This window comes from Lagenorhynchus albirostris, chromosome 16, assembly GCF_949774975.1.
Source record: "Lagenorhynchus albirostris chromosome 16, mLagAlb1.1, whole genome shotgun sequence".
In the NCBI taxonomy this organism is placed as follows: Eukaryota; Metazoa; Chordata; class Mammalia; order Artiodactyla; family Delphinidae; genus Lagenorhynchus; species Lagenorhynchus albirostris.
The window spans coordinates 36,336,517-36,364,377 of NC_083110.1; the positions used below are offsets into that span (position 1 = coordinate 36,336,517).

Below are 27,861 nucleotides of genomic sequence, written 5' to 3' on the forward strand. Positions count from 1 at the left end.
AAATATAGTTGATTTACAGTGTTGTGTTAGTTTTAGTTTTGTATATGATTCAATTACATATACAAAAGTGATTCAATTACATATACATATTTTTTCAGATTCTTTTCCATTATAGGTTATTGCAAGATATTGAATATAGTTCCTTGTGCTATACACTAGGTCCTTGTTGTTTATCTATTTTATATATAGTAGTGTGTATTAATCCCAAACTCCTAATTTATCCCTCTCACCCCTTTATCTTTAAGGTACAATAATTTTTTTAGGGTTCGTCTCGGTGATGGTTGTTCTGGTTCAGTTTTCCCTAGTATGCTGTTTGCTTTCTCCATATTGATTCTAGATTTCTTTTATTTCAGGAACATTTCTTAATTGTATTTTTAAATATTTGCTCTGTTCATTGCTTGGCTTTCTTCTTTGGGAATTCCAGTTGTGGGTACAAAGTTTTCTACCTTCCACATCTGCCATTGTCTCCCAAACACTGTGTATGTCTTTAATACGACTCCTTCTTTTTTCTTTGTTTTTTTTCATTTCTGTTCCCATAGGTACCTACTCTGGCTCCTTCTAGTTTAGTCTTCATTTCTGCAATGGTTTGTTTTACCTTTTTTCTTCTGTTTTATTCCAGAGTTATGTAAGTTCCTATTCTGCCTGCTCCTGTCGTCTGCCATCTCATCCCTGAATTCTGGTATTTCTGTTTTACAGTCTTCCTTCATAACTACTAATGCTTTATTAAGTGTCTTATTTTCTTTCTAAAATTCATGTTGGAGTTTAATTCATGTTAGGTAATAATTTTCATGTGCCTTCTTTGAGGCACACTTTTTTGTGGGATTTCTTTGTATGTGATGTCGTTTTGGTATTCTTTTTCATATTTAAAAAATAGTATGTTTTTACTGTTAGGTAGAAAAAAGTGAAGTCAAAACTGCATATCTCTGGTATGCTAGCATTCCTGTAAAGAAAGAAGGAGGGTGCAAGAAAATATGCAGGGCACATGTCTCTGCATATTTGTGGGAAGAAAATGCAGGAGGATAAACCAGAATCAGAGAGACCAGTTACCTACACGGGACAGGTGGGAAGGCAGTGGAAAGAAGGAGGGAATGGCAACAGGGTAGCAGAGATGAGGAGAGAGTGACACTTAACTTCAGAAAAGTTAAATTTGATGTGTGAGTTGGTGATGGGCTTTTAAAAATTCTTCTTCCTGTGTTCTTGTTGCCCCATAGAGTTTCAGGAAGGAGAAATGGGCTGAATTAAGAATTAAGCTCTAGCCACGTTGCTTCCAGACTTAGAAGTCTGGCAGGTTGAGCTGGTGTTCTCTGTTTACCGAGAATCCACATCCTGCCCTCGCCCTGGTAACCTGCCTCTTGAACCGCATCACCCGGGCTCCCTCACCCTCAGGACTCGGTTGCGTTCAGCCAGTGGGGGATATTGATAGGAGATGGAGAAGAAGAGGAGAGGAATTTATTCCTCCTGCTTCCTTCTTGCTGGGTGTGGTTGGGCAGTGGCCCTCTTCCTCTGCTGACAGCTGCAGCTCCTGTCTGCTGACCCTCTCCTACAGCTGCAGCTCTCTTCGGGGTCTACAGCCCTTCCAGGCCCAGGGAGGAAACAACTCCCACTGCTCCTGGTCGCTGGGGGCCTCGCCATCCCTCTTTGGTTTCCTTAAGTCTGTCCACACCTTTGTGAACTGTCCCTTTCCTCAGGTATCCCTTTGATGTGCCCTCTGATTTTTTCCGGAACCCTGACTGACACCCATGGATGTATGAGTGCTGATATGCTGGGGAAGTCTTCCTTTGGTGACTGACAAACCGAGTCTCCAGGAGTCTAGTCTCCCTGTGGCTGGGAGGGGTCTGTATGTGCAAGATATATGGGCTGTATATACTGGGAGCTCAAGTCCATGAAGTAGAAGTAGGAGAAAGCATAGGCAGGATGACAATCATAAAACGCTTGACATTCATGGCATTTGCAGTTCAAATTACAGGAGAAAAAAAATCATCATGCCTCCCACATAAGACAGCCCTAAGTATTTAAGTACTCACAGGTTTTTTTTTCAGAATTATTAATTGCTCAGTTGGCAAATTGCTGTTTGAAAAATTGACTGTCCTGACTTGACGATGTGGTCAGCTGGTCCTTTGCCAGCCTGGGCTGTTGAGCAGATTCTACTTGGAGAATTAGTTGACTCTTGTCAAGGCTTGATTCTCCCCACCCCAAGTGCAGGACTTGACCTTCTGACTCAGGACAGGCTGACATGGGTGCCTGTGTTCAAGGCCTGCTCTGTTGGGGCCCAGCACGTACCAGGCTTCTTCCAAGATGGGGTGGTTTCCACCTGAGTCATCTCAACCTCACCCAGGCAGGTAACACTGCTCACTGCAGGAGTCACCCAACCCCTCAGACCAGAATCCCGGTTAGGAGGGTCTTGGGCTGTCCTAGTTTCTTTGGATGGGAGCCACAGATGGGCTGACCTGAGCTGAGAGGACAGGGAGCTGGTCAGAGCTAGAGTGGGAAGGCCTGTGGGACTAGATGTGGGCCAGAGCACCAAGGTCCGGGGCCCAAGTCCAGTCTTGGGCCGCTTGGCCTTTCCAGCTCTCTTGCCTTCCCCCTGTTGGGCATTTGGGACCTGTGCCTGAACCCAGCCTTGCCAGGAGATCTGGGGCCATGGTGTGTTGTCACTGGAGTCTGGGTGCTCACACTGGGGCCAGGCATTAAGGAGGAGAGGGTCCCATGTGCAGGGGGGATGGGGTGAAGGCAACAGCAGTCTGACAGGGAGGGAAAAAGTGCAGCCGGAGTCCTGCTGAGTGGCCGAGCCGTGACCAGGGCCTGTCGAGGAGCTGGTGAGCTCCTGAGGAGAGGGGGATGGTGGGGAGGGGTCGTGGGGTCTGGAAGCTATCCTAGACCTGGTGGGTGACACTGCCATCCTGATGGGGAGTCCGGCGCAAAGGACCCCTCTGGGGGTGGGGGACACACACACGTCAGAGGAAACAGGGAAGGGGCTCTGATGGGCCTAGGGAGCATCTCTGTGGGTCTCTCAGACCAGTTCCCACCAGCCATGTCCCAGGAGTGCCCCCACCCTTGGCAGCATTGTCCTGATAGTGTGAGCAGAGCTCTCTGGTGTTTGGCTGTGGCAGGGGGAGGCCAGAGTCATCTGGACCTGCTTAAGCTCCAGGGCCCTCACTGTCACGGCCCCTCCTGAGTCCACAGGGTAGTGCATATATATTTATAAAACTTGCAAGAGAGAAGTGGTGTATTTTTTCTTACAGGGACTCTCCAGATTGTTTAAGACTTGATCTACTCCTGCCAGTGGCACGTGTGAGGCTGTGGCCTTGTGACCCAGAGTTCCTGCTGCCCACAGCATCCACTGCCCACCCCAGGCGGGCCGGCCACTGCCCAGGGCTCCCGGTACCACTCAGGAATGTGGGAGGTCAGCTCCATAAAGCCTGTGTCAGGTAAACACTAATTAGACGCCACCACACCCTCCTGGACCCCTCTGAGGGATGAGGGAGCCTACATGGGGGGAGCAGCCTCAAACTCCTGCCCCAGGCCTGGACTTTTTGAGTAGGGCCTTGGGAGAGCCTTTCCTCCATGACTCCTGGCCAGTGGCGGCGGGTCCCATCTCCAGGCCCTCTCACTCCGAGGCAGGCTCATACCCCTGCCACTCTTTGCTCCACCCACTGGTTGGTCAGGGCTCACTGCCAAGCAGCCCCTCCCTAGCACATCAGTGACGAGGGGGTGGGAACAGAAGTTTACCAAGAGTTTGCGCGCATAGTTCCAGCAGCTGTCAGTGACAAGGCAAGGCAGGCATGGATGCCCCCATTTTACAGATGAGGAAACTGAGGCTCAGGCTGGGCTAGTGACTAAGGGAAGCAGCATGTAGTATGTGACCTGAGGCATCTCTCTCCATCCTGAGTAACTAGGGAGGCAGCCTGGCTCCCTAAGCATGTGTGTGGTGCATCAGGGGCTCGTAGAGCTGCTTTCTGGGAACTCTTGCTACGGCCAGAAGCAGCTCCCCAGATGGTAGTGGGGTCCTCCATCTACTCCCCTAGAACCGCCTGGGTGGGCACTGCTGACTTCATCGGGCTCCCCTGAGACGCCAGGCCCCAAGGCGCAGGGCGGGCTGGGTTCCCTCACATGCTGGCTGTCTCAGTGCTGGGTCACTCAGGTGCTCCCATGAGTGAGAACCAGGTGACTGCAAGCCAGGGATGACTAGGCTTCTGGTCAATATTGTGTCCTCCTCTGCCTTGGGCCAGGCATGGCCCTGACTCCTCCCGCCCCCCAGCCTGTCCAGGGGAGGCTGCAAAGCCACTCTCCAGAACTGAGGTCCTTGGGAATGGGGAGGGCAGCGGCCCCCATTACACTTGTATTCCTGGCCTGAGGGGCCGCCCAGGTCCCCAGGCCCACAAAACCCTAAACCCTTGATTAGGTCACTCTGGAGACTGTGGGCAGCGGGCTGGAAGTCCTAGCCCTTGTCTAGGCACCATGCCTAGGATACGGGGAGCCGAGGGGGCTGGCAGGGCTGCGGTCCCCAAGTGCCTCTCACCCCACAGGGCACTCGGGCCTCTTGCCTTGGGGCAGGGGCATGTCCCAGAGCTGATCTCTCTGTCCAGCCTCACCCTGCTTCCTGTCCCTGCCCCTCACAGGGTCCCAGGAGATGGGGTGTATGGGTCTCATGCTGCCAGAGAGGCACTGGCCCAGCCACAACGCTGGGGTGGCTCCACCCAGCCTCTTCCTCTTGCCGTCTGTGCTGACTCACCACCAGGGCCAGGGCTTGTGCCCCAGAGCCCAGCCAGGCATCTATAAAAGCAGACTGGTTCAGGCCCCAGCATCCTGCTTGATCACCACCTGTCGCCGCACAATGTTGGGAGGCCTGGGGAAGCTTGCCGCCGAGGGTCTGGCCCACCGCACCGAGAAGGCCACCGAGGAAGCTGGTAAGGACCCTGAGGCTTCTTTCCACCTGCACCGTTCCTGCCACTGGGGGATCGGGACAGACTCAACTGGGCCTGTGCTGATCCCAGCAGGACTGGGGCAGGCCTTGACCCCATGGGGAGCTGAGGCTGATCGGCCGCATAGGGACAGGATGGAGGTGGGGGGCTATGGAAGCCGAGCAAGGGACCTCGGGGAGGAGACATGAGGGGTCCACTGCCCCAAGCAACGCTCCCAGTCAGACCTGCTCTGCCCCTTGGGCTAGATACATTCCTGGGGTCTGTGGCTGAGGCCCGGAGGGGGCAGCTCAGAGGAGGCCCCTGGTGGCAAGAGGGGAGCCAGGGTGCTGGGTGAGCAGCTGGTGGCTTAAATCCATCACTCTGGAAAGCAGGGAGGGGCCCTTCAGTATTAAAACAAACTATTCCGAGTATCCTATACAAAAAAAGGAAGACAGAGTTTAATTTTTACCATAACTTTATCTTATTTTATTTTACATCTTTATTGGAGTATAATTGCTTTACAATGGTGTGTTAGTTTCTGCTTTATAACAAAGTGAATCAGTTATACATATACATATGTTCCCATATCTCTTCCCTCTTGCGTCTCCCTCCCTCCCACCCTGCCTATCCCACCCCTCTAGGTGGTCACAAAGCACTGAGCTGATCTCCCTGTGCTATGCGGCTGCTTCCCACTAGGCTATCTACCTTATGTTTGGTAGTGTATATATGTCCATGCCTCTCTCTCGCTTTGTCACAGCTTACCCTTCACCCTCCCCATATCCTCAGGTCCGTTCTCTAGTAGGTCTGTGTCTTTATTCCTGTCTTACCCCTAGGTTCTTCATGACATTTTTTTTCCCTTAAATTCCATATATATGTGTTAGCATACGGTATTTGTCTTTCTCTTTCTGACTTACTTCACTCTGTATGACAGACTTCAAGGTCTATCCACCTCGTTACAAATAGCTCAATTTCGTTTCTTTTTATGGCTGAGTAATATTCCATTGTATATATGTGCCACATCTTCTTTATCCATTCATCCGATGATGGACACTTAGGTTGTTTCCATGTCCGGGCTATTGTAAATAGAGCTGCAATGAATATTTTGGTACATGACCCTTTTTGAATTATGGTTTTCTCAGGGTATATGCCCAGTAGTGGGATTGCTGGGTCATATGGTAGTTTTATTTGTAGTTCTTTAAGGAACCTCCATACTGTTCTCCACAGTGGCTGTACCAATTCACATTCCCACCAGCAGTGCAAGAGTGTTCCATTTTCTCCACACCCTCTCCAGCATTTATTGTTTCTACATTTTTTGATGATGGCCATTCTGACTGGTGTGAGATGATATCTCATTGTAGTTTTGATTTGCATTTCTCTAACGATTAATGATGTTGAGCATTCTTTCATGTGTTTGTTGGCAGTCTGTATATCTTCTTTGGAGAAATGTCTATTTAGGCCTTCTGCCCATTTTTGGATTGGGTTGTTTGTTTTTTGAGCTGCATGAGTTGCTTGTAAAGTTTGGAGATTAATCCTTTGTCAGTTGCTTCATTTGCAAATATTTTCTACCATTCTGAGTGTTCTCTTTTGGACTTGTTTATGGTTTCCTTTGCTGTGCAAAAGCTTTGAAGTTTCATTAGGTCCCATTTGTTTATTTTTGTTTTTATTTCCATTTCTCTAGGAGGTGGGTCAAAAAGGATCTTGCTGTGATTTATGTCATAGAGTGTTCTGCCTGTGTTTTCCTCTAAGAGTTTGATAGTTTCTGGCCGTACATTTAGGTCTTTAATCCATTTTGAGCTTATTTTTGTGTATGGTGTTAGGGAGTGATCTAATCTCATACTTCTATGAGATTTTTTTTTTCTCCACTGTACATTCCTGCCTCCTTTATCAAAGATAAGGTGACCATATGTGCGTAGGTTTATCTCTGGGCTTTCTATCCTGTTCCCTTGATCTATCTTTCTGTTTTTGTGCCAGTACCATACTGTCTTGATTACTGTAGCTTTGTAGTATAGTCTGAAATCAGGGAGCCTGATTCCTCCAGCTCCGTTTTTCGTTCCCAAGATTGCTTTGGCTATTCGGGGTCTTTTGTGTTTCCATACAAATTGTGAAATTTTTTGTTTTAGTTCTGTGAAAAATGCCAGTGGTAGTTTGATAGGGATTGCATTGAATCTGTAGATTGCTTTGGGTAGTAGAGTCATTTTCACAATGTTGATTTTTCCAGTCCAAGAACATGGTATGTCCCTCCATCTATTTGTATCATCTTTAATTTCTTTCATCAGTGTCTTATAATTTTCTGCATACAGGTCGTTTGTCTCCATAGGTAGGTTTATTCCTAGATATTTTATTCTTTTTGTTGCAATGGTAAATGGGAGTGTTTTCTTGATTTCACTTTCAGATTTTTCATCATTAGTGTATAGGAATGCCAGAGATTTCTGTGCATTAATTTTGTATCCTGCTACTTTACCAACTTCATTGATTAGCTCTCGTAGTTTTCTGGTAGCATCTTTAGGATTCTCTCTATATAGTATCATGTCATCTGCAAACAGTGACAGCTTTATTTCTTCTTTTCCGATTTGGATTCGTTTTATTTCCTTTTCTTCTCTGATTGCTGTGGCTAAAACTTCCAAAACTATGTTGAATAAGAGTGGTGAGAGTGGGCAACGTTGTCTTGTTCCTGATCTTAGAGGAAATGCTTTCAGTTTTTCACCATGGATGACGATGTTGGCTGTGGGTTTGTCATATATGGCCTTTATTATGTTGAGGAACGTTCCCTCTATGCCTACTTTCTGCAGGGTTTTTATCATAAATGGGTGTTGAATTTTGTCGAAAGCTTTCTCTGCATCTATTGAGATGATCATACGGTTTTTTCCCCTTCAATTTGTTAATGTGGTGTATTACGTTGATAGATTTGCGTATATTGAAGAATCCTTGCATTCCTGGAATAAACCCCACTTGATCATGGTGTATGATCCTTTTAATGTGCTGTTGGATTCTGTTTGCTAGTATTTTGTTGAGGATTTTTGCATCTATGTTCATCAGTGATATTGGCCTGTAGTTTTCGTTCTTTGTGACATCCTTGTCTGGTTTTGGTATCAGGGTGATAGTGGTCTCTTAGAATGAGTTTGGGAGTGTTCCTCCCTCTGCTATATTTTGGAAGACTTTGAGAAGGATAGGTGTTAACTCTTCTCTAAATGTTTGATAGAATTTGCCTGTGAAGCCATCTGGTCCTGGGCTTTTGTTCGTTGGAAGATTTTTAATCACAGTTTCAATTTCAGTGCTTGTGATTGGTCTGTTCATATTTTCTATTTCTTCCTGATTCAGTCTTGGCAGGTTGTGCATTTCTGAGAATTTGTTCATTTCTTCCAGGCTGTCCATTTAATTGGCATAGAGTTGCTTGTAGTAATCTCTCATGATCCTTTGTATTTCTGCAGTGTCAGTTACTTCTCCTTTTTCACTTTTAATTCTATTGATTTGAGTCTTCTCCCTTTATTTCTTGATGAGTCTGGCTAATGGTTTATCAATTTTGTTTATCTTCTCAAAGAACCAGCTTTTAGTTTTATTGAACTTTGCTATCGTTTCCTTCATTCCTTTTTCATTTATTTCTGATCTGATCTTTATGATTTCTTTCCTTCTGCTAACTTTGGGTTTTTTTTTTGTTCTTCTTTCTCTAATTGCTTTAGGTGCAAGGTTAGGTTGTTTATTCGAGATGTTTCCTGTTTCTTAAGGTAGGATTGTATTGCTATAAACTTCCCTCTTAGAACTGCTTTTGCTGCATCCCATAGGTTTTGGGTCGTCGTGTCTCCATTGTCATGTTTCTAGGTATTTTTTGATTTCCTCTTTGATTTCTTCAGTGATCACTTCGTTATTAAGTAGTATATTGTTTAGCCTCCATGTGGTATTTTTTACAGATCTTTTCCTGTAATTGATATCTAGACTCATAGCATTGTGGTCGGAAAAAATATTTGACACAATTTCAATTTTTTTTCATTTACCAAGACTTGATTTGTGACCCAAGATATGATCTATCCTGGAGAATGTTCCATGAGCACTTGAGAAAAATGTGTATTCTGTTGTTTTTGGATGGAATGTCCTATAAATATCAATTAAGGCCATCTTGTTTAATGTATCATTTAAGGCTTGTGTTTCCTTATTTATTTTCATTTTGGATGATCTGTCCATGGGTGAAAGTGGGGTGTTAAAGTCCCCTACTATGAATGTGTTACTGTCGATTTCCCCTTTTATGGCTGTTAGTATTTGCCTTATGTATTGAGGTGCTCCTATGTTGGGTGCATAAATATTTACAATTGTTATATCTTCTGCTTGGATCGACCCCTTGATCATTATGTAGTGTCCTTCTTTGTCTCTTGTAATAGTCTTTATTTTAAAGTCTATTTTGTCTGATATGAGAATTGCTACTCCAGCTTTCTTTTGGTTTCCATTTGCATGGAATATTTTTTTCCATCCCCTTACTTTCAGTCTGTATGTGTCTCTCTAGGTCTGAAGTGGGTCTCTTGTAGACAGCATATATATGGGTCTTGTTTTTGTATCCATTCAACCAGTCTGTGTGTTTTGGTGGGAGCATTTAATCCATTTACATTTAAGGTAATTATTGATATATATGTTCCTATTCCCATTTTCTTAATTGTTTTCGGTTTGTTATTGTAGGTCTTTTCCTTCTCTTGTGTTTCTTGTCTAGAGAAGATCCTTTAGCATTTGTTGTAAAGCTGGTTTGGTGGTGCTGAACTCTCTCAGCTTTTGCTTGTCTGTAAAGGTTTTAATTTCTCCATCAAATCTGAATGAGATCCTTGCTGGGTAGAATAATCTTGGTTGTAGGTTTTTCTCCTTCATCACTTTAAATATGTCCTGCCAGTCCCTTCTGGCTTGCAGAGTTTCTGCTGAAAGATCAGCTGTTAACCTTACGGGGATTCCCTTATGTGTTATTTGTTGTTTTTCCCTTCCTGCTTTTAATATGCTTTCTTTGTATTTAATTTTTGACAGTTTGATTAATATGTGTGTTGGCCTGTTTCTCCTTGGATTTATCCTGTATGGGACTCTCTGTGCTTCCTGGACTTGATTAACTATTTCCTTTCCCATATTAGGGAAGTTTTCAACTATAATCTCTTCAAATATTTTCTCAGTCCCTTTCTTTTTTTCTTCTCCTGGAACCCCTATAATTCGAATGTTGGTATGTTTAATGTTGTCCCAGATGTCTCTGAGACTGTCCTCAGTTCTTTTCATTCTTTTTTCTTTATTCTGCTCTGCAGTAGTTATTTCCACTATTTTATCTTCCAGGGCACTTATCTGTTCTTCTGCCTCAGTTATTCTGCTGTTGATCCCATCTAGAGTATTTTTAATTTCATTTATTGTGTTGTTCATCATTGCTTGTTTCCTCTTTGTTCTTCTAGGTCCTTGTTAAATGTTTCTTGCATTTTGTCTATTCTATTTCCAAGATTTTGGATCATCTTTACTATCATTATTCTGAATTCTTTTTCAGGGAGACTGGCTATTTCCTCTTCATTTGTTAGGTCTGGTGGGTTTTTATCTTGCTCCTTCATCTGCTGTGTGTTTTTCTGTCTTCTCATTTTGCTTATCTTACTGTGTTTGGGGTCTCCTTTTTGCAGGCTGCAGGTTCTTAGTTACCGTTGTTTTTGGTGTCTGTACCCAGTGGCTAAAGTTGGTTCAGTGGGTTGTGTAGGCTTCCTGGTGGAGGGGACTAGTGCCTGTGTTGTGGTGGATGAGGTTGGATCTTGTCTTTCTGATGGGCGGGTCCACGTCTGGTGGTGTGTTTTGGGGTGTCTGTGGCCTTATTATGATTTTAGGCAGCCTCTCTGCTAATGAGTGGGGTTGTGTTCCTGTCTTGCTAGTTGTTTGGCATAGGGTGTCTAGCACTGTAGCTTGCTGGTCGTTGAGTGAAGCTGGGTGCTGGTGTTGAGATGGAGATGTCTGGGAGATTTTCGCCATTTGGTATTATGTGGAGCTGGGAGGTCTCTTGTGGACCAGTTTCCTGAAGTTGGCTCTCCTACCTCAGAGGCACAGCACTGACTCCTGGCTGCAGCACCAAGAGCCTTTCATCCACACGGCTCAGAATAAAAGGGAGAAAAAGTAGGAAGGAAGGAAGGAAGGGAGGGAGGGAGGGAGGGAGGGAAAGAAAGGAAGGAAGGAAGAAAAGAAAACAAAAGAAGGTAATATAAAATAAAGTTATTAAAATAAAAAATAATTATTAAGAAAAAAAAGGACGCATGGAACCCTAGGACAAATGGTGGAAGCAAAGCTATACAGACAAAATCTCACAGAGAAGCATACACATACACACTCACAAAAAGAGGAAAAGGGGAAAAAATCATAAATCTTCCTCTCAAAGTCCACCTCCTCAATTTGGGATGATTCGTTGTCTATTCATGTATTCCACAGATGCAGGGTACATCAAGTTGATTGTGGAGATTTAATCCACTGCTTCTGAGGCTGCTGGGAGAGATTTCCCTTTCTCTTCTTTGTTCTCACAGCTCCCAGGGGCTCAGCTTTGGATTTGGCCCTGCCTCTGCGTGTAGGTCGCCGGAGGGCGTCTGTTCCTCGCTCAGACAGGACGGGGTTAAAGGAGCCGCTGATTTGGGAGTTCTGGCGCACTCAGGCCGGGGGGGGGGGGGGGGGGGGGGATGGAGGGGTGCTGATGCGGGGCGAGTCTGCGGCGGCAGAGGCCAACGGGAGATTGCACTAGCCTGAGGCACACCATGCGCTCTCCCGGGGAAGTTGTCTCTGGATCCCGGGACCCTGGCAGTGGCGGGCTGCACAGGCTCCCCGGAAGGGAGGTGTGGAGAGTGACCTGTGCTCGCACACAGGCTTCTTGGTGGCAGCAGCAGCAGCCTTAGCACCTCATGCCCGTCTCTGGGGTCTGCGCTATTAGCCGTGGCTCGCGCCCGTCTCTGGAGCTCCTTTAAGCAGCGTTCTTAATCCCCTCTCCTCGCGCACCAGGAAACAAAGAGGGAAGAAAAAGTCTCTTGCCTCTTAGGCAGTTCCAGACTTTTCCCCGGACTCCCTCCCGGCTAGCCGTGGCGCACTAACCCCCTGCAGGCTGTGTTCACGCCTCCAACCCCAGTCCTCTCCCTGTGCTCTGACTGAAGCCCCGCCCGCCCCGGCGGGTGAGCAGACAAGCCTCTCGAGCTGGTGAGTGCTGGTCGGCACCGATCCTCTGTGCGGGAATCTCTCCGCCTTGTCCTCCGCACCCCTGTTGCTGCGCTGTCTTCCGCGGCCCCGAATCTTCCCCCCGCCGCCCGCAGTCTCCGCCCGCGAAGGGGCTTCCTAGTGTGTGGAAATTTTTCCTCCTTCACAGTTCCCTCCCACTGGTACAGGACCCGTCCCTATCCTTTTGTCTCTGTTTATTCTTTTTTCTTTTGCCCTACCCAGGTACGTGGGGAGTTTCTTGCCTTTTGGGAGGTCTGAGGTCTTCTGCCAGCGTTCAGTAGGTGTTCTGTAGGAGTTGTTCCACGTGTAGATGTATTTCTGGTGTATCTGTGGGGAGGAAGGTGATATCTGCGTCTTACTGTTCCACCATCTTCCCGATTCCCCCTATCATAACTTTAAAGCTTCAAAGATTTCTTGCTTAAGAAACCACCGAGTCTGATTCTGTTCAAAGTCAGCCCCCAGGGTTTACACAAAGGACATTTTCAGTTTCTTCAAAGTCCCCAGGGGCTTCCCTGGTGGAACAGTGGTTAAGAATCCGCCTGCCAGTGCAGGGGACAAGGGTTCGAGCCCTGGTCCGGGAAGGTCCCACATGCCGGGGAACAACTACGCCCGTGTGTCACAGCTACCGAGCCGGTGCTCCAGAGCCCGCGAGCTACAACTACTAAAGCCCGCGTGCCTAGTGTCCGTGCTCCGCAACAAGAGAAGCCACCGCAACGAAGACCCCATGCAGCCAAAAAACCCCCACAAAAAACCCAGAAATCCTTTTTTGTACGTCAGCCACTGGATGCAGGGAGGCTGATCCAGGCCCCACCTGTTGGACGTTTTGTGAAAAACAGCTTGTGCCGGAGTTTGCTGTTCTCTTTCTAAAGGGCTGCAAACCTGTCTGTGTTTCATTTGAACTTTGCAGCTGCTATTGAGCACCCCCTTTCTTTTCACCGACTCTCTGAGTGCTGTGTCACTCCCAGTCTGCACACAAGGGACCCAAGTGGTGGAGGTGATTCTAGGAGGTGGAAGCTGAGCCAGGTTTTCTGACCGTGGCGTCTTCCAGGGCTGGCCCGTTACCAACCTGGGAGGGCAGAGAGTTTCGTGGTGCTGGAGGAGTTGCTCTGGGGAGCTTGGTACTGCCGGAGGGAGCTTTGACATTCAGCCTCCCACTGCAGCGCAGCCTCCGTCCGGCCACAGGCAGGACCGCAGCTCGCCTGAGAGGTCTGGTGACCTGGGAAACACGCCCGGCCTTGGCTCCAGGTCCCCAGCCAGCAGCAGGGCCTGCTCGTTGGCATTCCAGGCCTCGCTGGCCAAGGGGCATGGAGAGCCCTGCGCCTTTACCTAGCTTACTCAGCTTATCTCCTGCCAGTCGGGCCCCTCTCCGGTCTCTGAAGGAAGCCAGCTGGGGGTCCTTCTTGGGAGCAGCTTGTCCTGTCCTGGCGGGGGCAGCATCCCCGAGCCCCTTCCAGGGTATCCAGGGTTGTCTGGGCCCTGCTGTGAGGACAGGCAGCTTACACTGTGCTCTCACTCTGGGCTTGTCTCATTGTTTCAGTTGACTTCGTGGAGGGAGTGGTGAAGGAGGCGGTGAAGCCTGCCAAGGAGGCTGGAGAGAATGGTACGGCCAGGGTCGGGGTGGGGAAGGAGGGAAGCTGGGTGCTGGCAGCAGCCTGATCCTTGCCTAACCAGATCACACCTTGACCCCAGTGTGGCATCCTTTCAGTTGGTGTGTAATTATCTGTGCTCATTTGAGGTCACAGGCCGTACTTTGCTAAAGCAAGTTCCATCTAGATAGTCGTCTCTGTGGAATGTTAAGAGGATGACATCACAAAAGACCAGGTGCAGGCATGCTGGAACAAAACATCTGAGACATAAAATCATATATTTACATGAATACATATTTACATAAATGTTTATATGTTTGTGCTGTATCACGATGTAAAAAAGCACGTGTATATCTCACTCCTTACAACAAAATAGATTCCGGATGGATTAGGACTTAAATACAAATACATGAAATTATTAAATTGTGAGAAGAGAACATAGATTTTGGCATAATCTCAGAGGAGGGAGGGTCTTTTTAACGATGACAGAAAATCCAACAGCTATAAAGGAAATACTAGGTAAATTGGACAATATAAAACTTCAAAATTTTCCATTGTGGAAAAAAGAACTGTAAGCCAAACCAAAAGAAAAACCACAAACTGGGCAAAAATATTTGTAGTAGAAATGATAGCCCAATATAAAAATGACCAAAAGGTACAAACAGGCAGTTCACAGAAAAATGAAGCATGAGTAGGCAGTACACCCACAAGCAGATGCTCTGTCTCACTGATAGTTGGAGAAATGCAAGCTGTTTGGAGAAATAAAAGCAAATTTGAATGCATTCCTCCAGGAGCTGTGTGGCCCTCTGCCCCACAGACTCCTCCAGGGCATGACCCGGTAAGACTGCCACATCCCACAGGCCACTCCAGGTGACTCCAACCCAGCGAGTGACTTGAATTGTTTACTTTGCTCACCTGGATATCATTTCTTCCTGACAGCCGTTGCTGGAGCTTTAAAGAAGACCCATGAGACAAGGGACAAAGTGGTAAAGGAAGTCACTGAGGCGGTGACCAACACAGTCACAAATGCTGTCACGCACGCAGCGGAAGGCCTGGGCAAACTGGGACAGTGAGCGTGCCTGCCACCAGCAGGCTCTTCCTGAATCGCAATAAACAGCTGTGAAATGTGTACACTGAGCCCTGGGTTTGTTCCTGTTTGGGTGGAAACATTGTGTTATGTCCTGAGTGTCGCACCAGTCTGCAGGGACAAGAGGCCAGCACCTTGGCACCCACTGGGGGTCAGATAGATCCCTGTGATAAGTCAGATGTGCTGCTCTCACGTTATGACTTCTTATGTCAGCAAGGAGCTCTTGAGAACTGTTAGTGTCTGTGCTACATTTCTTAAAAGCCTATTTTCGCAGCAGCTATACATAGCTTTCAGACACCTCAGTGCTTCAAGGACATCCCAAGGGAGGACCACAGTTCAGCTTATGTGTTCTTTGCGTTTTCCTTGAAATATTCTTACAGCAATCAGGGATGATAACAGACCAACCTGACTGAGGGGTTAGCTGGGCAGGCTCAGGCAGGTTGAGCTGCTTCATGTTCTGAAAGAGGCTTCAGAGAAGTGTTTCTGCGGGACAGTCACAGAATCAGGTCATGGAGAAACCGAGTCCACTGCCTGTTGGCTGCTGGAGCTGCTGTCAGATCTCCACTCAGAGACTTGGGTTAGGCCTAACTGGCGGTAGTGGGTCAGAATGCCTGCTCTTCTCTCCTTCCTGCCACGAGTGAGTCAGTACCATTAAAGTTAAACATGTTTGAATAGCATTTAGCTTAACATTTTGGATTAAAGAAAAAGGAAATGACTTGTAAAGATATGGCATTGCTTATTTATCCTGCTGGAAGTTATTGTTCTTAGGGGAAATTAGAAGAAAAGGTGTTTTGTGGAATGAGTTAGTTGCTGCCCACATTTCTGGAGTTCTTTCAGAATTGGCTTCACACGTTTCTGAACGGCCCAGGAATATCCAGTGTTCTGGCTTGGAACATTCGCTATTGTCCAGCTAGATATGGACCTTATATCTTGGTTTGGGTTCTGATGACTTTTGAGTTCTCCCAATCCAGACCCAAACTCAAAAGGATGTGGAGGGCTTCCCTGGTGGTGTGGCGGTTGAGAGTCTGCCTGCCAATGCAGGGGACACAGGTTCGTGCCCCGGTCTGGGAGGATCCCACATGCCGTGGAGCGGCTGGGCCCATGAGCCTTGGCCGCTGAGCCTGTGCGTCCGGAGCCTGTGCTCCGCAACGGGGGAGGCCACAGCAGTGAGAGGCCCGTGTACCACAAAAAAAAAAAAAAAAAAAATAGAATGTGGTTTGTGGGTGGCAGTGTCAACCAGAACAGCCTCTTTGTTTGTTTTTTTAAATTTTAGGAGGCAAATGAAGTTTTTTTTACTTTCTGCAGGGTTTTTGTTTTTAAAGTTTTATTGGGGTATAATTGATTTATGATGTTGTATTAGTTTCAGGTGTACAGCAAAGTGACTCTGTTATAGAAATACATACACTCTTTTTTTAGATTCTTTTCCTAGATAGGCCGTAACAGAGTAGTGACCAGAACAGCCTCTTTGGATGGCAGTTCCTCTTACCAGACTTTATTCTTTGGGTGTACAGGCAGAGGCCTGAAGGGCGAGGATACATTCTGACATATTAATGATAGCAAGAGATTGGAAACACCCTAAAATGATAATCAGAAATTACTTGGATGGCAAGCTTTACTCTGCTTGTTAGATTTGACAGTTTAGAGTTGACACTTATTACTTCTAGTGTATTAATAATGCTTTAGCTTGAAAAATGGGACTTGTGCTTAGATGGCCACCTAACGACTGGTTAACATTTATCACATTTATATGAAATGGAATACTCTGGCTGTTAAGGAGGAAAATATACATATATCATTAGGGAACATGTACAAATAAGTTAATAGTTTGTGAAATGTATGTAGAATAAGTTCATTTTTACAAAGCAAACATATAAGAATAGAAGAAAACTGGTAGCATGTATATAGCAAATATTAAAAGTGTTCAGCTCTGTGAGAATATGAGGAATCCTCACTTTTTATATTATGTATTTCCATGATGCTTGAATTTAAGAGAAAACCAATACATATGTTTTAAAATGTGGTTGTGGAGGCCACATACCAGCTTATTGAAGATTGCTTCCTAATTAAGTGCTACTCAAAGTTTGCTGGTTTCAAACTTTATTGCCACTTGGCAACAAGGGAAGTAAAGAAACACAGTGTTTAGAAACTCTTAAAGCAATTGGGCATCTCCTGGACCTACTAGAGTGTGATCAGTGGAGAATTCTTGTCAAATGGGGTATAGACCAGTTCTGGTTGTTGAACTTGTTCGGTAAGTTGCATGTGAACTAGTCACAGGAAGGAGCAGAAGTAGCACCACATGTCATGATGAATGAGGTTAAGGAACAAACCAAAATCAAAAAAACCGGACCTCCTTCACAGAGAGTTGGAGAAGCACTCCCACGTTCCTTTAACGTCACCTTGCAGTGTGCTGTTCTAAAATAGATACTTGCATCTCTCATTTTCTTTTTACTGTGTGTATTGTGCAGTGAGGGGCATGGCATCAACCCCAGACTCTAAGCATGTTATAAGAAGCAGGCAAGAGTGATGTCAAAGAAAATCGCTGACTTTCTCCAAGATCTCCAAAAATTCTCCATAAAAATCATGAGAAAACTGACAAAAATATGGTCAGAATCAACTTTTTTCAGAACTCTGGAAATTAACCAAAGGCTTACAGTAATCCAGGGAGTATTTACATAAAACAAATTTAAAACAATCTTTTTTTAAGAACAGCAGCTTTGTAATGTTTTTAACTTGCCCTATTCTTTTCTCATCCCCCCCCCCCCCCCCCCCCCCCCGCCCCACCTTTCCAGCTCCACTGTAAGCCTTGAAAACCAATGTAATAGGGAAGAACCTTTGTATTCTATTACAAGCTAATCACTAAAGGGATGTTGCCTGTAAGCTTAAATGATACACAAAGGCCCACCTCAGGGAACCCTGCCTCCCAGGTAATGAGCATTAAGCTAAAATACCTTTGTTTAGCTCACGGGGAACATCCTGACCAGGCCCATCTGTGCAGGACTGCAGGGAGGAAGGAATTAACACATCGCCTCAGGGGCTGATGGAAACCAGAAGTGTTTGACGCTACTCCCTCCGCTATTAGTATAAAAGGAGCCTGAATGTTACCTCAGGCAAGATGGTTCTTTGGGACGTGAGGCCGCCATCTTCTTGGGCTGCTGGATTTCTGAATAAAGTCACTCTTCCTCGCCCCAGCAACTCATTTCTTGATTTATTGGCCTGTAGTGTGGTGAGCAGCACGAGCTTGGACTCTTAACAAATTTGGGCGCAGCCAGCCAGGAGCCTTGTTACTTGTGGCTAGCCAGCCCTGGTTGGGGAATTTGGGGGTAAGGCCCTAGCAGCTGCCGGGACAGCTTGTCCTGAGGATCTTTACCTTCAAAATTCCCCAAAGTGGCACCGGCTTCCCCAGAGCTTGACAGTTGGAGCAACAAATCGACGTTTGGGAGCCAACAAGCTCCGTACAGTAGGGTAAGTTGCTCCGGTGTGTACAGCCGGGAACTTTTTCCTCTGTTTGGGGCTTTTTCTCCAGAATAAGCCAATTTGTTTTGTATTTGAGTGGGGTGCACTGTTGGGGAGAGGAAGGAGTTGTCGGACTTATATCTGATTTGTGAACTGGTTCGTTTGTTCCCGTGGATGCTAGCATTTGTGAGCGCAGTTTGTGTTTTGTTTGTCTTGAACTTCTGTCTTTAAAAATGGAGAACGTTTCAATTATCCCTGAAGTCCTCTGAGGCTCGTTTTGGGTAAGCGATCTGATTACAGCTATGAACCCGTGGGCGAGAGAAAGATGATACTTCATCGTAACAATGTGTGGCCACAGTACCTGTTAGGATCTGCACAAAGGATTTAGGCAGGGCTCTCTTGGGACCCTGTGCACCATGTACTGCTTTCCTTGCTGTGTTAAGTACTTTGTTTATGGTCTCCTGTGTTGTTGGTATATATAAAACCCCAAGACCAAACTTGAGGGTTTATTTGAGATTTTCTGTTTGTCGTTTGGGTTTTTCATTTCATTTTGTTTGGTACTGTTTCTCCATTTACAGCCAAATCAGTTGTGATATTTAAAACTTTTACTGATGTTAAATGGAGGAAAGGAACAGAAAAAACTAAACCAAACCAAAAAACTCTGTTCTTATCTAAGAGTGGGGCATTCTCAGGAAGAAGAGGAAGGTTCCACTTGGTTCCTAAAATCACCAAAAGCTACAAATAGAAATAGAAGCAAAATAAATATTAGTAAAAAGAGTTCAGCCATCAGCCGTCAGCCATCAGCCGGTGATCTTGACTTGTCCCATCTGCCAGAAACCCAATTTGAATCCAACCTCTTTTGTAACTGGTTAGTTTTACATTGTTGTACTTGATTCATGGCTGAAATGTTGGAATGGGAACTGTGAGGTCCCTGTGTTTGTGTGTTTGTACATGTTATAGATGTGTAGCACTGCCAACATTAATGTGCAAAAGAGCTCTTTATTTGGCTTAAAGGAAATTAAGCACTTATGTAAATACTCAAATATAAAAGAAACTAGCTAGAATGAATTCTGGGTTCATGTGATCTAGGAAATACTCAGTATTGAACTAATATCTGGTATTAAGGTTTGCGTAAGCTTGTTGGTTTGATTTCCACAGACATATCTTTAGAGTCATCAACATTAAGTATAATGCTGTTATTGTACCTAAGTTTGCTAGAAATCAAATAAGACCTATCCTTTTTTGTTGTTTAAATAAATTTATTTATTTATTTATTGGCTGCACTGGGTCTTTGTTGCTGTGCCCGGGCTTTCTTTAGTTGTGGCGAGCAGGGGCTACTCTTTGTTGAGGTGCATGGGCTTCTCATTGTGGTGGCTTCTCTTGTTGTGCAGCACAGGCTCTAGGTGCATGGACTTCAGTAGTTGCAGCACACAGGCTCAGTAGTTGTGGCTCACGGACTATAAAGCACAGGCTCAGTAGTTGTGGCACATGGGCTTAGTTGCTCCGCAGCATGTGGGATCTTCCCAGACCAGGGCTCGAACCCATGTCCTCTGCACTGGCAGGTGGATTCTTAACCACTGCACCACCAGGGAAGTCCCAATACCTATTCTTGTTAACAAAGTTTGTCAGCGAGAGGATAATAATATGACAAAGATTTTAACTAAATAAAATAGAGGTATATGAGGTAAGAGTTTTAGGTGAACTCTATAGGAATAATTATGTTTGGGGAAGGTCTATCTAAAATAGTTTCTCTAGATTTTCATAACTTGAAACTAAACTAAGTTAAATGAAGAGAATTCATTGACTCTCTGGGTCATTTCAAATAGGATAAAATATTAGAACATTAATTGCTGGACAGGTCTAAATTTACCTACATTTGCCTTCTTGGAAGAGGAAGACTAAAGCATACGTTTGTCAATCAGGAAATGCTAGTTTGACGGTTTTACAATTACTTCTTGATTTTTCACTAGAGATTAAGGTTTTAAAGTTAAGAATTATAAAGGGAGCATTTCAGCGTGCAAGATGTAGGATGTGTGTTTTCAGCAAAGAAGGTATGAGGAATGAAGACGCATCTTGTTAAAGGGAAAGAGGTGGTTTTGTTTTAGAGCTGGCTGTTTTTGAATGGAAAAAGTGAGGGACAGATTAATATGGATACAGAAAATTGTGGAAGGTTTTTGGAGGAGGAACACTGAAAGAATTTTTTGTGCATGATAGGGATTGGCTAAGATAAGACTGAATTTAAGAAAACAAATTTTTTTTTATTGCGGTACGTGGGCCTCTCACTGTTGTGGCCTCTCCCGTTGCGGAGCACAGGCTCCGGACGCGCAGGCTCAGCGGCCATGGCTCACCGGCCCAGCCGCTCCATGGCATGTGGGATCTTCCCGGACCGGGGCACGAACTCGTGTCCCCTTCATCGGCAGGCAGACTCTCAACCACTGCGCCACCAGGGAAGCCCAAGAAAACAAATTTTAAAGGTAAAGTGGTATAAAACCTGAATTTGGTTTTCTAAGAGGACAAAGTTTTCTTAAAATATTGAACTGCTTTTGGTAATTGTTTAAGTGATCTGTATTTGCCATTGAGATCTTTTATCACTGGTTAAAACTTTTTGATATTTTTGATGAACTTCCCAAAGATCAAATTCTAAATGAAGTTCATTTGACCTCTAGCTAACTTTGAGGTTTTCCCAAGGGTCCCTATAACACCTCAAATTATTTGTTTTCTTTATCTCAGAGAGAGGAATATTAAACTAATTAGGCTTATTTGATATGTTAAATCATGTGGGAAGCATTGTCAAATAAGTGATGATAAAACTTCTTAGATTGTATCATATGGGTAAAAGTTATTAATATACACATTCTAGAAATTATATGGAACTCCTAAAATTCTGGTATATCCTGGTAAATGGTATCAGTCATAATTTTAGTAATTATCATAAATTGTTGTATGTCACAGCAGTAACCAAGTTTCTTTTCAGTTGCATTCCAGTAATCCCAGTTGGTTGATGCCAAAGCATAAAGGCATCCCTTTAATGGTTAGAGACAGTCACTTGCTATTTATGGTTTTACAGTGGCTTTTGAATGACTCTATAGCTATTGTGTGAAGAAGTGGGGAAGAATGATGAAATCCTTTATGTGTAAGCATTTATGCTATTACATCAGGGAAAATAAAAAGGGAATGAGTGAGGATATGTTGCTTCCAACTGTAACTCCTACAGCTGAGCTAGCTGTCCCAGCCTGGCCAATATATCCAACTCCTCCAGCACCTTCCATTCCTATCCAGCCCCAATTCCTGGCACTGGGGCTCAGGACTTCCCTTCCTTCAAGGGATCAATTACAAAATCGTGCGTTAGGTTTTGGGGCTCAGGTACATGGTCTGGTATCACCATCTAAGAACCAACAGGGCACCCAATTTGGGCCAGGAGCCACTCCCAGGGGATGGCAATTTCCCTTCCCCCATTACCTCATAGGTAACCTAAATGCAAATGATCTGCCCGCTGGGTTTCTCAGGCTTGTTTAATTGGAAAGGTTGCAACCCTCCTGAATAGGGAGGATCCTCTACACCTGAAGTCCACTTGGCAGCTGAAGTCCCTCAGCTGAACCAGATTGGGACTGCAGTGAGGGCAGAATGCCCTTATTAGAGAACTAGTTACTGGTGCATCTTGGCAGGGCTTTGAAAAGGAGAACCAAAGCAAGAGATTTTCAAGAAATTCAGCAAAACAAATGAAGATGTCTCTGAATTTTTGGAAAGGATTTATCAGGTGTACAGATGTCATACTAATGCAGATCCCGAGGCCCCTGAAAATATTAGAATGGTAAATTTGACCTTTTGGTGAGGGCAAAGTGCCTCAGATATCGGGAGAAAGTTGCAAAGATTAGATGGTGCATTTGGAATGAACCCTTTTCAACTGGTAGATGTTGCTTTTAAAGTCAATAGGAACAACAGAAGAAAGAAGATGCAAAACAAAACACCACTTTTTTGGTAGTAAGTCACCACTGGGGAAGAAAACAGGTGGCCCTAGGCTAAAACATAAGCAGAAAAACAAAAGATGAGAGCCTCTCTCATATGGTAGAAAGAGAGAAACACTCTGGTGAATGAACAGTCCAGGGGCTCCCTTGGACTTGAGGCGCCTAATTCCTCACAGGAGCCCTGGGGAAAACTGACAGTGGGGAATGAGTTGATTAACTTTCTGGTAGACCTCACCCTGAAGTTTCTCACCAGAACAGCTTGACATCAGAGTCCCACCAGAACACACATTAAGCCTACGGATGGCACTCATGAAAGCCCCAGGAAAGGAGACAGAGCTCTTTCCCCACAGGTCTCTGAAAGGTGAGACCAGAAGTGTGTGCTAACCGCACCCCAGAGAAGGCCAAAAACACATGGCCAATACGAATACCATTAAACAGGGTCACTGGGAGGGGCTTCCCTGGTGGCACGGTGGTTGAGAGTCCGCCTGCTGATGCAGGGGACATGGGTTCGTGCCCCGGTCCGGGAAGATCCCACATGCCGCGGAGCGGCTGTGCCCGTGAGCCATGGCCGCTGAGCCTGCGCGTCCGGAGCCTCTGCTCCGCAACGGGAGAGGCTACGGCAGTGAGAGGCCCGCGTACCGCAAAAAAAAAAAAAAAAAAAAAAAAGGGGGGGGGTCACTGGGACACCTAGTCTATAAATATATCCTCTGAGGCAAGAGGATCACTTCTCCCACAGACTAACTTGTCAAAATACCAGCTGGTGTATTCCTTGTGTGTGCCCCTCCAGGACGTCTACAAAATTGGAAGTATTGGTACTGTCCCTGTGGGTGGAGTGGAGACTGGTGTTCTCATACCTAGCATGGTGGTCACCTTTGCTCCACTCAATGTTACAATGAAGTAAAATCTGCTGAAATGCACCATGAAGCTTTGAGTAAAGCCCTTCCTGGGGACAGTGTGGGCTTCAATGTCAAGAACATGTCTGTCAAAGATGTGCATAGTGGCTGGTGACTGTGACCCATCAGTGGAAGCAGCTGGCTTTCCTGTTCAAGTAATAATCTTGAACCTCCCGGGCCAAATCAGTGCTGGATATGCACCTGTGCTGGATTGCCGCCCAGCTCACGTTGCTTGCAGGTTTGCTAAGCTGAAGGGAAAGATAGATCATCCATCGTTCTGGGAAAAAAGCTGGAAGATGGCCCCAAATTCTTGAAATCTGGTGATGCTGCCATCATTGATACGGTTCTTGGCAAGCCCATGTATGTTGAGAGCTTCTCTGACTATCCTCCTCTGGGCCGTTTTGCTGATTGTGACATGAGAAAGATGGTTGCTGTGGGTGTCATCAAAGCAGGGGACAAGGAGGCAGCTGGAGCTGGCAAGGTCACCAAGTCTGCACAGAAAGCTTAGAAGGTGAAATGAGTATTATCCCCAATCCCGGCCACCCCAGTTTTAATCAGTGGTGGAAGAAGGGTCTCAGAAAAACTGTTTGTCTCAACTGGCCATTTAAGTTTAATAGTAAAAGACTGGTTAATGATAACAAGGCATGGTAAAACCTTCATCAGGAAAGGAAAATGTTTTGTGGACCATTTGTTTTGTGTATGGCAGTTTTAAGTTATTAGTCTTTAAAATCAGTATCTTGTAATTGGTTAAAGCCCTCCTTAAGGAAATTATCCCGATTAAGGCCTTGGATTAAGGCATTAGAACTAACATTCATCCCGGAGACCACAATCAACAGGAAAAACTGAGAAAATGAATACCAACTTAACTTGGGAGAAGGCCTTTCCAGTTGCCCTGCTACAGATCAATGGCTTCCAGAATTAGGCTTAAATTGAGCCCCTTTGGGGGACTTCCCTGGTGGCACTCCCAATGCAGGGGGTCTGGGTTTGATCCCTGGTCAGGGAAATAGATCCTATATGTGTGCCACAACTAAAGAGTTTGCATGCCACAACTAAGGAGCCGGCGAGCTGCAACTAAGACCCGGTGCAACCAAACAAATTAATTAATTAATTAAAAAAATTAAGCCTCTTTGAAATATTGTATGGTAGGCTGTTCCAGATGCCTGCCTAGGCGAGAATCTATAAATGCTGTAAAAGACCCAGCAGTTGGGCTTCCCTGGTAGCACCGTGGTTAAGAATCTGCCTGCCAATGTAGGGGACACGGGTTCGAGCCCTGTGGGGCTGTCTGTGAAGATCCCACATGCTGCGGAGCAGCTACGCACGTGTGCCACAACTACTTAGCCTGCGCTCTAGAGCCCACGAGCCACAACTACTGAGCCCATGTGCCACAACTACTGAGCCCACGTGCCACAACTACTGAAGCCTGGGCGACTAGAGCCTGTGCTCTGCAACAAGAGAAGCCACCACAATGAGAAGCCCACACACCACGACGAAGAGTAGCCCCTGTTCTCCACAACTAGAGAAAGCCTGCGTGCAGCAATGAAGACCCAACACAGCCAAAAATAAATAAATTTATTTAAAAAAAAAAAAAGACCCAGCAGCAGTTGCCAATTATGTTGAAACTTTGGGCACTATACTAATCTTTGTTCATGACTTTGCCTCCAACAGGTCTGCCCATCCAAATGAAGTAGATGGGAATTTCATTGTAGCTGGAGAAGGGTCAACCAATTTGTTTAATTTTGTCTAAATAAATAGCACAGGAATTTAGTATTTGTATTGGGAACTGGAACCAAAACCCCAAGTTCAATTACAAATTAGACAAAAAGTGCTAAGCAGTTTTATCAGGTTCAAATAGTTGTAGATAAAAAAGGACTAAAGATTCTAAGGAATATTCATAGCCTCTGGAAGTAGCCAGAGCAGTCTTCATCCCTTTTCCCACAAGACTGGAATGGACATTGACAATGGGGAATTGTAATAGCTAAGAAACTTTGCATTATATTATAAGCTAATTATTGAAGGGATGTTGCCTGTGAGCTTAAATTATACATAACGGGCCCATCTCTGGGAACTCTGCCTCCCAGGTAATGAGCATTAAGCTAAAATACCTTTGTTTAGCTCACAGGGAACATCCTGACCAGGCTCACCTGTGAATGACTGCAGGGAGGAAGAAATTAACACATCCCCTCTGGAGGCTCATGGAAACCAGGATATGTTTGACCTTACTCCCTCCCCTTTTAGTATTAAAGAAGCCTGAATTCTAACTTGGGCAAGAAGATGGTTCTTGGGGCATGAGTCGACCATCTTCTTGATCTACTGGTTTTCCAAATGAAGTTGCTATTGCTTGCCCCAGCAACTCGTCTCTCAGTTTATTGGCCTGTCCTGCGGTGAGCAGTACAATGTTGGACACCAACAACCCACAATCACAGTGAAAACCAACAGCCTGGCAGCTACTGGAAATAGGAGAACAGAGTAGGTGTTTCTTCAAAGCCTTATTCCCAGAGAAATGTCATTATTTGACTTGACTCGTGGCTCCTAGGAAGACCCCACTGCAAGGCTGTCTTTATTTGTATGGACTAGAAGCTCCCCTAGTGCAAAAAGGCTTTTCCCTGGGACTGTTTGCTATAAAACGTTTAGAGGTAATTTTTTAAGTTGGTGGCAGGCAGTATGAGGTGAGGTGGTGAATAACAGTGTGAGCAAGCAATAGGCTAACCAAAAATCTTAAAAGGAAAAACTGGGGAATAAAACATCCTTAGGGGCTTTGAAAATTCTAACATACTGCTGGGAATCTAGAAGGCCATGCACATGTGTGAGGCTCAGTAAAGGCCACGCACATGTGTGTAAGCTCAGTAAAGACCTGAGAAGGCCTGAAGTTCTCATCTCTAACCCTGAGGCTTTATGCAAGCAGGAAGTGAGAACCAAGGCCAAGATGTAAGTTGCCTGGCTGAGTGTTGAAGGTGAGGCCCAGCATAGACAGAGTCTTGGCAAAGATAGGAGACTTACTGGTTCTAGGTACTTGAAGAAATCTCTATCCAATCATTAGCTGACCACTAAGCTAACTGAGGAGAAATTTCAGTGGTCACACACAACAAAGAAAACAGACTATAGAATTAGTTCAGAAAGGTCACTAAACACTCAACAACAACAAATCTCTGGGGAGGAGTATGGAATCTGATTTCCAGAGTTGCCACTTTATATTATTTAACATGTCCAGTTTTCAGCAAAAACAAAACAAAGATATGCAAGGAAAGAAATTATAACCCATTGGGGGGGAGGGATAGAAACTTAAGACTTCAGAAGATGGACTTACTAGACAAAGACTTCAACTATTTTAAACATGTTCAAAGAGCTAAAAGAAACCACATCTAAAGAATTAAAAGTATGAGATCAACATCAAATAGAGAATACAAATAAAGAATTAGAAATTATAAAAAGGAATGAAGTAGAAATTATAGAACTGAAAATACAACTGAAATAAAAAAATAAGTTTTTACCAAATCCAAGGCCATGAAGATTTACCAATATGGTTTCTTCTAATAGTTTTACAATTTTCTCTCTTATACTTAGGTCTTTGATCCATTTTGAGTTAATTTTTATATATGCAGTGAGGAAGAAGTTAAACTTTGTTCCTTTGCACGTAGATATCCAGTTGTCCTAATGCCTTTTGTTGAAGAGACTAGTCTTCTTCTCATTGGATAGTGTTATGTGTTGAATTGAGTTCCCCCCAAAAAAGATATGTTTAAGTCCTAACCCCCAGTACCTGAAAAAGAGACCTTATTTGGAAATATGGTCATTGCAGATGTAACTAGTTAAGATGAGGTCATACTGGAGTAAGGTGTACCCTTAATCCAATATAACTGTTGTCCCTATAAGAGACACACATAAGACGGATGATGGCCATGTGACAACAGAAGCAGAGATTGGAGTAATGCAGCTGCAAGCCAAAGAATGCCAAGGATTGATGGCTACCACCAAAAGCTAGGAAAAGGCAAGAAATTCTCCCTTCAGGTTTCAGGGAGAGCATGGCTGGCCCTGCTGACAATTTATAGCCCCCCAAACTATGAGACAATAAAGTTCTGTGGTTTTAAGTCATCCAATTTGTGGTACTTTAAGGCAGCCTTGGGAAACTAATACAAATGGTTTCGGCACCAATGTTAAAAAAATCAGTTGACCATAGATGTTTCTGGACTCTCAGTTCTATTCCATTGGTCCAAATGTTTGTATGTCAGTCAGTACCACACTGTTTAAATTACTGTAGCTTTGTATTACATTTTGAAATGTAAGTGTGAGAACTCCAAGTTTTTTTGTTGTTGCTTTTTTTTTTTCCCCAATATTGTTTTGGTTATTTGGAGCCACTTGCAGTTTTGTTGCAGCAAGCAGGGGCTACTCTTCGTTGTGGTGCATGTGCTTCTCATTGCGGTGGCTTCTCTCGTTGTGGAGCACAGGCTCTAGGTGCGTGGGCTTCAGTAGTTGTGGCTTGTGGGCTCTAGAGCGCAGGCTCAGTAGCTGTGGCACACAGGCTTAGTTGCTCTGTGGCATGTGGGATCTTCCTGGACCATTGGCAGGCAGATTCTTAACCTCTCTGCCACCAGGGAAGTCCCTGCAGTTTCATATTAATTTCAGAATCAGATTTTCTGTTTTTTTTCAAAAATGGCCATTGGAATTTTGACTCTATAGATCGCTTTGAGAAGTAATTCCAACTTAACAATATTGTTTTCCAATGTATAATCATGGGAAGTCTTTCCATTTACTGAGGTATTCTTTAAACAGTGTTTTGTAGTTTTATAAGGGTTTCAACTCCTTGTT

General features: G+C 45.0%; 1 protein-coding gene across 2 annotated transcripts; it reads left to right on the plus strand.

Moving 5' to 3' along the window:
- Positions 1–1,725: 1,725 nt before the first annotated feature.
- FAM25A (family with sequence similarity 25 member A) lies at positions 1,726–14,792 on the plus strand. 2 transcript variants are annotated; one of them, XM_060126173.1, is made up of 5 exons: positions 1,726–2,339; positions 3,243–3,428; positions 4,620–4,907; positions 13,615–13,677; positions 14,603–14,792. In XM_060126173.1, the coding sequence occupies exons 2-5, from the start codon at positions 3,395–3,397 to the stop codon at positions 14,734–14,736; spliced, it is 519 nt and encodes a 172-aa protein (XP_059982156.1). In that variant the 5' UTR covers positions 1,726–2,339; positions 3,243–3,394; the 3' UTR covers positions 14,737–14,792. The 2 variants fall into 2 exon arrangements, with proteins under 2 accessions (XP_059982156.1, XP_059982155.1); XM_060126172.1 differs by lacking the exon at positions 1,726–2,339 and having other exon boundaries at positions 2,855–3,428.
- The last annotated feature ends 13,069 nt before the right edge of the window (positions 14,793–27,861 follow it).

What these genes read in the sequence shown, in the direction of transcription:
- FAM25A (XM_060126173.1), top strand. Translation starts at nt 3,395, where the DNA reads ATGTGGGAGGTCAGCTCCATAAAGCCTGTGTCAG. An exon ending in CTCCATAAAGCCTGTGTCAG is followed by an intron (nt 3,429 to 4,619) that starts GTAAACACTAAT and finishes TGCCCCTCACAG; the next exon opens with GGTCCCAGGAGATGGGGTGT. An exon ending in GAAGGCCACCGAGGAAGCTG is followed by an intron (nt 4,908 to 13,614) that starts GTAAGGACCCTG and finishes TCATTGTTTCAG; the next exon opens with TTGACTTCGTGGAGGGAGTG.